Source organism: Loxodonta africana, chromosome 4 (assembly GCF_030014295.1).
Source record: "Loxodonta africana isolate mLoxAfr1 chromosome 4, mLoxAfr1.hap2, whole genome shotgun sequence".
In the NCBI taxonomy this organism is placed as follows: domain Eukaryota; kingdom Metazoa; phylum Chordata; class Mammalia; order Proboscidea; family Elephantidae; genus Loxodonta; species Loxodonta africana.
Genome location: NC_087345.1, coordinates 85,854,161 through 85,865,907, shown reverse-complemented (window position 1 = coordinate 85,865,907; position 11,747 = coordinate 85,854,161). Strand labels below are relative to the sequence as shown.

At 34.5% G+C, this 11,747-nt stretch overlaps 2 protein-coding genes across 2 annotated transcripts; both read left to right on the top strand.

Moving 5' to 3' along the window:
* The first annotated feature begins 674 nt into the window (after nucleotides 1-674).
* LOC100653617 (olfactory receptor 6C76-like) lies at nucleotides 675-1,616 on the top strand. Its single transcript, XM_003405508.2, has one exon. The coding sequence runs from the start codon at nucleotides 675-677 to the stop codon at nucleotides 1,614-1,616; it is 942 nt and encodes a 313-aa protein (XP_003405556.1).
* Nucleotides 1,617-10,010: 8,394 nt separating this feature from the next.
* Nucleotides 10,011-11,394, top strand: LOC100653903 (olfactory receptor 6C76). Its single transcript, XM_003405509.3, has one exon. It carries the CDS (start codon nucleotides 10,453-10,455, stop codon nucleotides 11,392-11,394), a length of 942 nt encoding a protein of 313 aa, XP_003405557.2. The 5' UTR covers nucleotides 10,011-10,452.
* The last annotated feature ends 353 nt before the right edge of the window (nucleotides 11,395-11,747 follow it).

The window sequence follows — 11,747 nt, the reverse complement described above, 5'->3', positions numbered from 1 at the left end:
CCATTTCTCAACTCATTTATTTTTTTCTATTTTTCTGATTATGGTACAACTTAGTTCACTTAACTTTAGCTGTCAGAATCTCTTCTAAAAAAGTGAAAAATTAATAGTTTGAGATAGAAAAAAACTTTTAATTCTGGGTTTGTTTGTTAGAATAACACAAACATTACTTTTAAAAGCCCTTATTGTTTTGTTAAGTTATTAATTTTGAATACAGAGAGACATAAAAAATTTACAAAAAGTAGAAAAAATTTTTTTTTAAATAAAATTTTCAAAGAAGTAATTGGAACATGGAATCATTGGCAAAAGTACGTTAACAACAGTAAAAGCAATTTTTTATATTTTATAGTTTCTCACACATGTAATTAAATTTTTAAAAGTTAGCAAATCCCCTTTGATAAGCATACTTATTATTCTTATATACATGTGTATATTAAGCCTATCAATAACTCACAAAAGATTACATGTCTAGTGAGCGATATAGAAGACATAGCTTATCTTCATTCTGGTTCACGAATTTTTTCAGAATTCGTTAAAACTTGGTATTAATTTATTATCTTATTATAGGTCTTATATGTTTTTTTACTGAACAGGTGTGATAAAAACATAACCCTGAGCTCACTCAATTATTGTTTCTTGTATTCATTTATAGACCTAACAGAAGTCAACAACAAAAAATGAAAAATCGGTCATCTGTGAAAGAATTCATTCTCCTAGGATTAACAGATGACCCGGAGCTAAACATTTTAATTTTTCATTTTCTGTTTTTCACATACACACTGAGTATAACTGGAAACCTGACAATTATCGCCCTTACTCTGATAGATCCCTGTCTCAAAACTCCCATGTATTTCTTCCTTAGGAATTTCTCTTTCTTAGAAATCTCATTCACAACAGTTTGCATTCCGAGATTTCTGGTTAGCATTATAACAGGGAACGTGATCATCTCCTATAATTCTTGTATGGCCCAGATGTTTTTCTTCATACTCCTTGGTTCAATAGAATTTTTCCTTTTGACGGTTATGTCGTATGATCGTTATGTGGCCATCTGTAAGCCATTGCATTACACAACAATAATGAACAGCAGAGTCTGCATCCAGCTAGTGATAAGCTCTTGGCTGGCTGGATTTCTTTTTATCTTTCCACCTGTAATCTTAGGACTTCAACTGGATTTTTGTGACTCCAACATCATTGACCACTTCACCTGTGACTCCTCTCCCATGCTGCTGATTTCCTGCACAGACACAGCGTTCCTAGAGCTCTTGGGGTTTCTCCTGGCAGTGGTCACTCTTGTGGTCACCTTAACATTCGTGATTCTTTCCTATGCTTTAATCCTTAGGACAATTCTGAGAATCCCCTCTGCTGAGCAAAGAAAAAAGGCTTTTTCCACTTGTTCCTCACACATGATTGTTGTCTCCATCTCGTATGGAAGTTGCATTTTCATGTATGTCAAAACCTCGGCAAAAGAAGGGGTGGCTTTTACCAAGGGCATAGCAGTGCTCAATACCTCTGTTGCCCCAATGCTGAATCCTTTCATTTACTCCCTAAGGAACCAACAGGTAAAACAGGCTTTTAAGAACTTAATCAAAGGATGCTTCTCAAATAAATTTCAATCCTGAGGAAATTCAAAGCCTCAAATTTAAATTGAACTTTCTGCCTAGTGCAATATTAGCATTATTCTTTTTCTCATTCACTATTGAATTTGATGGAAAAGCTGGTGGCATAGTAGTTAAGTACTACAGCTGCTAACTAAATGGTTGGCACTTCAAATTCACCAGGCTCTCCTTGGGAACTCTGTGGGGCAGTTCTACTCTGTCCTGTAGGGTCTCTATGAGTTGGAATCGACTCGACGGCACTGGGGTGGGTATTGAATTCAACTTCCCTTTCTTTCAGGTTTTGTTCTCCATCCTTCTAAGTTTTATTATACTGATTTTACATTTTATATGCTCTGAAAATTTTCTGCATGGGAGTGATTTTTTTGTCATATACATGAGGATGATTTTTAAGAGGGATGCCATAATTTATTTGTAAACAATCATTGATGAACTATTCCTCTGGACCACGTTCAAATCTAAATAAAAGTTATCATCAAACAATTCTGTAAAGTTTTATTTATGTGTTTATTTATTTTCTTGGTGCATAAGGAAGGAGTACTAGCATAAATTCTTCTGTGGGATAGAGTCTCCTGTCTTTATTGTGCCTCTATCTATATCTCTACAATATTTGCTTTATAATTGTTAACCTATGCTATTAGGTAAGTAAGTGTTATATATCATTGCGAATTGCACCCTTTAATATTGCAAAATATCTGGCTTAATGTTTTTTTGGTGTAAATTCCAAAGTTACTTTACGTATGGTTTTGATATTTCCATCAAACCCCAATGCACTCACCAGGAAATGTCTTTAATGAACTACACTGTTATTGTTCTTTATTCTATTCCAGTCTTGAATTTACCAATGCTGAGCATTGGGTTCATCTGAAGGTCCCTTGAAAAAAGCTTTTCTTCCGTTTGATATCTCAAGGTGCAATTTTCTCCTGTTTGATTATTCTGGCAATTGAAACCCATATGATTTTTATAGTTCAGAACTTTCTCAAAATTTCTAGTACCCTTAAAAAATTATGAGACCCTAAATTGTTTCCTAGGGCCAGCCTAAGTGCATGTGGCCAGTTTCCCATTCTATTTTCTGATATGTCACAATAAAAATCTCTTTGTTACAGAGGCTTTGTGAAAGTTGTTTCCCTACAACGGTGTGGAACTTGATGAAACAGAAAACAGAAGAATAAATAAGAAAAAATAAAACCAAAATTTGGCTCCTAAAGAAGATCATTAAAATTGATGAACTTCTGGCCAGACTGATCAGGACAGATACAGGGAAAAAACACAAATTATCAACATCGGCAATGCAACTGGGACTATCACTGATATGCTACTAATAATAGAAGGATAACAAGTAAATTTTTGAACAATTTTATGGAAAATATATAAGTGAAGAAGAATAGGCAAACCTCCTAGGCAGAAATATTCTAAATAATTTGTGTAGATACTCTGTCCTCTGGGAAATGAAATCTAACTCCCATTCCCTAAGTGTGGGTTATGTGTATTAGCTTCCTTCCAAAGACTCCATATGGAATGGAGGGAGAGAAAAAAAAAAGTAATTTTACAGAGCAAAATATGAAACACACTACCTTGGCCAGGCAATAAAAGTCAACATCAGCTATGATAACTCATGCTCATAGTATTTGCCATAGATGTTCTGTAATGAAAATGAAAATTGGCCCTTGCCGTTGTCCACCCAAAAACCATAACTTAAGTCTGATCGTGAGAAAAGCATCAGACAAGTCCCAGCTGAGGAACATCCTACAACATTTGGCCATAGTCCTCAAAACGGTCAAGGTCATCAAAAACAAGGAAAGTCTGAGAAACTGTCAGAGTCAAAAGATGCCTAAGGAGACAGGATAACTCAATGTAATGTAGAATCTTGAAAGGGGTCCTGGAAGAGTAAAAGAACATTAAGTAAAACCTAAGAAAATCTGAATAAAGTATGGGCTTTAGTTGATAATAATGTATTACCACTGATTGCGACAAATGTGCTATACTATTATAAGATGCTAAGAATAGAAGAAGCTGTATGTGGAGTATATGGGATTTTCTATCTTACCATCACAATTTTTTTGGAAGTCTTAAAGTGTTCTAAAATTAAACAAAAAGTATACATCAAGAAAATCCTATAGAATATTTTTAAAAAGGTACCAGAAATAATAAATGCTTTTCACAAGTTTGCAAAAACACAAGATCAGTATACAAAAATCAGCCAATAAGTAATTGGAGTTTAAAATGCAAAGGTAGCATTCACAAGAACATAAAAATATGAAAGCTTAGGTATGTATCTGATGAATTTGATCAAGATCTTTACACGAAAACCTGCAAAACAGCACTGGCAGAAATTAAAGACTTAAATATATGCAGAGATATTCCTTTGCACATGTGTCAGTAATCAATAAACCCTATATGTATGGGTTTATTTCTGAGCTCTCTATTCTGTATACGAATATATATGCTTCTTGAGATGGTACACAGTACACCCACAGAAGACATACTGAAAAATTCAGGGCAAAGGGCTGTATTAAGATGTTGACTAAAATTAATCACAATGTGCCTCAATCATTTTTCTTTTTTTAATTACTATTTATAAATACAATTAAATTGTATTTTAAGTATATGTTAAAGCAATATTTCCACTTGTGTTTCACTAGTAACACATTTCCTAAGCACACAATTTAAGATAATATTTTGGCTTATATATAGCCATCATATAAATGGTATTATAGCAATATTTTTATTAAAGCAGTGTTTTTATGATGTGTTACTCAAATTCTTGACTTTGGTCATTGATAATTTAATATTTTGAACTTAAAATAGTTGTTATGGTTAGCAGTTTCTTCCTTCAATATGCTCTCTATATTCCTTAATCATATACCCTGAATAAGTTTATGTTTCCACTCTGTTTTAAACTTTATATATCACAAAGAAACACTAAATGCAATCTTAAAACCTTTTTTGGGGGGAAGTGTCTAGAATTTTGTGAACATTAAATAATCCCAGTTTTTATTTAATTTAAACTATGTATGAGTTTAATAGATCTCTTGAATTTAATAGTAACTAATTTTTTTTGTTGTTTAAATATGTCTCAAAATAACTACTGTTAAGGGGATATAACAGATAACTTCTCAGATCAAAGCTGTAAATAACAAGATGACATGTGTGGGGGGAAATTGTTTGCACTGGAAATGGGAAAGGGAGTAGAGATTTCACAAATGATGCAGACTTTTAACACTCATCCACAAGCTGGGAAAACTATGTAAACAGCTGTCTTTATCATCCCGTATTCCCAGAACCTAAGGTTGAGCCCAACACATAATAAGCATCTAAAAGAAAATTACTGGATGAATAAATGGTAGTGATTCTGATTATGATAAAGTTTCCTATGTTTTCAGTCAGTGGAGCTATGTAAAGCCTTAAAGACAATTCTAACATCTTTTATGATGTGCTATAATGGAGCCTGCAACCCCAACTTAGAACACCACATGAATTTTTAAATTTTTCCTCTAGATTAGAGAGAAATCCCTTTGTTCACAGCATGCTGCTATTGCTATTAGTTGCCAGTATTGTCTGTTGGTATTTAAAAATTATCAATCCCTATTATTCCAATATTAAGTTCCTTCTCCTTGTGAAGTTACAGGATGTTATGAAGAAATAAGTCCTATGTCTTCTTTTGCTCTGAGTTTTGCCCACTAGTGTCACTATGAGTTGGAATTGACTAGACAGCAAAGGGTTTAGTTTTTTGTTTTTTTTGTCACCTAAATATTTTATTTTTTTATTATGTGCTATTTTGGAATAATGTTTAGAAGTCAGTGTCTTGAGAACATGGATTTCCTTGGTTTTCTTTTGTTTATTTATTCAATTAATTCCCCTGAGCCTATTGTAAATAGGGAAGATAAAATATTGGCCATCTTAAATAATATTACTTCTGCAAAATCATATCATCTTGCCCAGCGAGCTTGGGAATACATTTCATTTGTCTTCTTTTCAACTATATATATATATATATATATATATATATATATATATATTTTAAATGTGCATATATTTTAAATTTCAAATATTAGGATAATACCTCTTTAAGGGACTATAAGTAGGGTAACCAAGAATCGCAGATTCTTAAAGAAATTTGTTGTATATATAGAAACAGGTTTATATATGTCCTTCTTTTGAGCACTGGAAAGGAGTTCTTGGTTACAGTGGGTGTTCCAGCTCACAGAGTGAGAGAGCTGAATGCCTCTGGGCCAAGATATCTTGATGAATTAGGGTGCCTCTGGGCATTTGGCAGAGTTAGACTTGCCAGCCCAAGGAGCAGGAAAGCTGAGTGACTTTGGGCCAAGGATTCCTGGTGGAGTGGGGTGCCCCTGGGCACTTATCTGCAGAACTAAATAGTTTTGTAACACTTGCCCTAACCAGGCAGAGGCTGAACAGAGGTGCAGAGGGGCTGAGGACCAGAGAGAGGCTTTCCTGCCTGCATGGTTGAGAAGAGGCCGTTTTGATCCAAGAACTGTGTCCTGAGTTGTTTCTGATCCTGAACTATATAACCTGTTGCTTCCCGATTAAATCCCGTAACTGGGAATATTGTCTGTGAGTTCTGTGTAGCCATTGAAATGAACTATCGAACCCAGCAGAGAGGTAGAGAGTGCCGTAGGAAGGATGGCTCTTGTCAGAATTGGTAAAAAGGTTAGAGACTGAAGGTATGTCTGACCTTCACCTCATGAATATCAGTCTTGGCCTGTTAAAGCTAATAAATGATTCTCTCTGTCCCCCGCATGAAGTTAGAGGAGGCCAGATGCCTCTGCCTCTGCCATGTCATTTTGCAAAACTCTCTTGCTTCCCTTGGCCCTTGGGTCCATAAAATGGCAGAAGCCTTTTGTTCAATTTTCCTCAGCATTAAGACTATTTTCCCCTCCTGCACTGTAGGCCATCTGACTGACCTTCATCTTTGTGCTTCTCTGTGGGGAAAATGGAACATTGGGGAGACAACACTTTTCTGTTTTTTGCCCCTTACCTGCACAATAAGCAGTAAATGCATAAAGACTTGATTGTTACTTTGAGTTTTGCTACTTGTCCTAATTGACCACCTCACTATGGTATCTGACAACTCAACAGCACATATGCTGGTAGGCTTAATTGTTTCCTAGGTTTCTCTGAGGATCTGTTTATATTGCTTCCTTCCTTATTTTTCTTCATTCCTTTCTCTCTCTGGTTTTTAGATTATATAATCACTTTTGATGTATCTTCGAGTTCATTGATCCTTTTATCTGCCAGTTCAAAACTACTGCTGAGACTCTCTAGTTAATTTTTCATTTCAATTTTTGCAATTTTCAACTCCAGAATTTCTATTTGGTTCTTTTTTTTTTTTCATAATTCTACATCTTTACTGATATTTTATTTTTTTAAACATTCTTATCAGACTTTCTTTAAGCCTTCTGTAGGTATAATTTCCTTTAGTTCTTTGAACATATTTATAACGACTTCTTTGAAGTCTTTGTCAGCTAATACAAAATTTGGCCCTTTTCACAGGCTGTTTCTGTTGTCTGTTGTTATCTTCCACTCAAACCTCAATCATTTGAAGATAAGTATTCTCAATTTATATTCATACTGTGTATGAGTTACACTTTATTCTTGATGTGAGTATTTTCAAATATATAAATACATGTATAGAGAGAAGCCCTGGAGGTGCAGTTGTTAAGCGTTTGGCTGCTAACCGAATGGTTCGCGGTTTGAACTCATCAACCATGCTGTAGGAGAAAGATGTGGCAGTCTGCATTACAGCCATGGAAACCCTATGTGGGCAGTTATACTTTGTCCTACATGGTCACTATGAGTCCCAATCAACTAGGCAACAATGGGATATTATTTATTCTTAAAAATAAAGGAGTATATGAAATCAACTTCAAAATTAGAAGATCTGTGTTATGATTTTTTTTCTGAAATTGTATTTCCCTCTACAATTGTGATAGTCTGTAATAATGTATTTACATCTATTTGTTGTTGTTAGGTGTCACTGAGTCAGTCTGACTCATAGCCACCCTAGGTACAACAAAACAAAACACTGCCCAGTCCTGCGCCATCCTCACAATTGTTGTTATGCTTGAGCCCATTGTTGCAGTCACTATGTCAATCCATCTCATTGAGGGTCTTCCTCTTTTTTGCTGATCCTCTACTTTACCAAGCATGATGTCTTTCTCCAGGAATTGATCCCTCCTGATAACATGTCCAAAGCATGTGAGACACAGTCTTGCCATCCTTGCTTCTAAGGATGCATTCTTGTTGTACTCGTTTCAAGACAGATTTATTCATTCTTTTGGCAGTCCATAGTATATTCAATATTCTTCACCAACACCATAATATATATATTTAGCATTGTATTTATTCACTCTGAAATAAACTCGACTTAATGTGCTCATATGTAAAGAATAGTTTTGAGGCACCTTATTAAAAACACATCTCAGGTTTTATACTCACACATATGTCCCTGGGTGGTGCAAATGGTTAAATACTTGATTACTAGCTGAAAGTTTGTAGTTTGAACTCACCCAGAGGAACCTAAGAAGACAGACCTGGCGGTCTGCTTCTGAAAGATCACGACCTTGAAAATCCTGTGGATCAGTTATACTGTCCACACATAGGGTAGCTGGGAGTCAGAAATGACTTGATGGCAGCTAACAACATACTGATATATTGGAAATAATAATCAATTGGAATTGGAAATAAAGGTGAAATTTGAGTAATGCTAGTTATTTAGCTCATCTGATGAAAGGCACCACCAAAGTATGTGTTAGCTAGAATAGTATATCTCAAAGATTTCACCATTGTTTCATAAGTCCTAGTATGATATTTTTATATTAAATAAAAAAATAAGAAAGATAAAATAAGGCAGAAGACTATTAAAGTCTTCTGTCTTATTTTCTTTCTTATTTTAAACTAATTTCCCTCATATTCTTAAGAATGATCATAGATGATATGAAAATGAATGTCAAAGGATGTTGGTTTATTTTTGCTAGACCTCACATGTTCCAAAATATTCTCAGTCTTCTCCTGGGATGCAGATCTCATAATCGACCAATTAAAAAATGCTTTTCAATGATGTTCTTGTGCATGATTCATTAGTGTCCTGTTACTTCTTATCCCAAAAGTCATTAAGAATTTGTTTGTCTCCAAGTGCATTTCTGAAGCTATACATAGCAAAACACATTAAAGGTGCTAAGCTTACTCTTTTCTTAAGGAAAATAAGAGGAAAGTGGCCCTCTGTGAAATATCAGAAAAGTCTACCAAATAAATAAATCTAGAATATATTTTCCATTAATAGCAGCACAGCATTAGTCTAAAGATTTAGTGTTAAAGTCACAGGTAGAACAGTTCAGGATTCATGATTTTGTGCAATGTTGGGACAAATATGAGGAAAATAGTTTGCTAGGTGTTTTGAGATGGAACATCAAGGTCTTTATAAGGGAATCTACAGTTTTGTGGGAGGAGAGGGAAAAAAGTTATTTCTCCATGTAGCATTGACACACTGCTTGTCTTTAGATATAAGAGAATCGAGCACATTATTTTACATTAACTAACTCTAACCATCAATCATTTGAAGATAAGTAAGTAATCTCAATTTATATTCATCTTATGTTTCCACTTCTATCTATTTTACAACATCGATTATTGTGCACTGGTGTATTTCTTTCTCATATGTATATATATATACATATCTCAATAGTTAAATCAATAAATGGAATAGTAAAAAAATTTAATGGTGATTTCTAGCAATTAACTGAAATATGGCTTACGGGTTACTCTCCTTAATGTCGATACATGTGTACTTTAGAAACACTTGATGCATATTCCTGATGGGGTGTTTCAGATAGGAACAAACTCCATATAAATTATCTGTGTGCTCATATATAAATTATGTATATGAAGTATTGTATTTTTATGGAAAGTTTCTGTTTCTTTAAAGAGAAAGAAAGTTATGAGTTCAGAGGCTCCATTAATAACTGAATACAGGATGAGAGTGGGTTGAAAAAATTTTGGATATTATTTATATAACTGTTGTTCAATATAAATAAACACCCAGAACACATTACTAGAATGACTTAGCCTCTGACTTTTTACATGAAGCAGGGCAATAAATAAACTAATTAGAGTAGTATTGGCTATCTTCCCAGAAAGGACATTAAGAATTTTCATTGGACAATATTAATTAAGTTTGGATTGATCACTGGTTTCCACTATAAGTCAAAATTTTTGTCCCCTAAGATGCTTAAAAAAAAAAAAATTTTTTTTAAGATGCTTAATAAGAGTATAATGTTCTCTATATTTTAGCTAAATAATGAAGCATTTAGAAATGTTCGTGTTCAGTCAATACTTTTCTCAAGAAATAAATTTAATAAATGGAAGTAGTGTAAACGTAGAAAAGAATCAGAAAACATTTTCAGAGTAATAAGATGGATATCAAACACAGAAGACACACTGTTAAGAGATAGAGTGGGGGAAAACAGGGGATATGTATATAAAAACCCACTACCATCAAGTTGGCTTTGACTCATAGCCCCCCCTTAAGGTTTCCAAGGCTGTAAATCTATGTAGAAGTAGGCTGCTACATCTTTCTCCTGGGGAGCCACAGGTGGTTTTGAACTGCCAGCTTTTTGGTGAGCAGTCGATTGCTTAAATCACTGCACCACCAGGACTCCTACATATAAAAAGGACTACCGAAAAAATAAATAAAATGTAATCTCATGCAGTTTATGCGAAAATACAACCAGGACAACTATGGGCAGGTATTTATGCTTCTCTACAGACTAACTGATTTTCATTGATTTTTCCAGGAAAAACTGTCAAAACTAAACCATTAGAAATGAAAAATAGAACATCAGTGACAGATTTTATCCTCTTGGGCCTGACAGATAATCCAGAAGTACAGGTTGTGATTTTCTTCTTTTTATTTCTCACTTATCTACTGAGTGTCACTAGAAACCTAATCATCATTACTCTTACCCTGCTGGATTCCCATCTGAAGACCCCCATGTATTTCTTCCTCAGGAATTTCTCCTTCTTAGAAATTTCATTTACTTCAGTCTGTAATCCTAGATTTTTGGTCAGCATCATAACTGGGGACAAATCTATTTCTTATAATGCTTGTGCAGTTCAGCTATTTTTCTTCATCTTCCTCGGTTCAACTGAGTTTTTCCTCCTAGCTTCTATGTCTTATGATTGGTATGTGGCTATCTGCAAACCTCTACATTATACAACTATCATGAGTAGCAAGATCTGCTACCAACTTGTAATCAGCTCTTGGCTGGCTGGTTTCTTGGTTATCTTTCCACCATTGATCATGGGCCTAGAGCTGGATTTCTGTGACTCCAACATCATTGACCACTTCACCTGTGACTCTGCTCCGTTACTGCAGATCTCTTGTACAGACACGAGTACTCTAGAGCTCATGAGCTTTGTTTTAGCTGTGTTTACTCTCTTGTCCACTCCTTCATTAGTAATTCTCTCCTACACTTACATCCTTAGAACAATTCTGAGAGTCCCCTCAGCTCCACAAAGAAAAAAGGCCTTCTCAACCTGTTCCTCCCATATGATTGTTGTGTCCATCTCTTATGGAAGCTGCATCTTCATGTATGTGAAAACATCAGCAACAGAAGGAGTTGCTTTGACGAAAGGAGTAGCTATGCTCAATACCTCTGCAGCTCCTATGCTTAACCCATTTATTTATACCCTGAGGAACCAGCAAGTGAAACAAGCATTTAAGGATATTATAAAAAAGACACTTTCCTCAAAAACATTGATCTGAGTGCAGTTGATAACTGAAACACTCACAAAGCAGTTTTGACCAGAGAATCAATAAATATTTCACTGTTTAATTTCTTCTGTCTTCTTACTTTCATCTCTTCTCAGAGATACAACTGTTCATTCTATATTGGATTTAATGTTCTTACAAGTCCTCCTTATACTAATATAAGTATGAAATTAATATGGACTGAATTGAAACATTGTCCTATGGCACAATACAAAGATTGGACTAAAGTCACCTCCTATATTAATTATGTGTTTCAAGTAATATACATTGTGATGATATTAATTGCTGCCTAATTTATTTGAAAACAATGTTACTTTTTTAAGTTATTATATGTGTGTTTATGAATT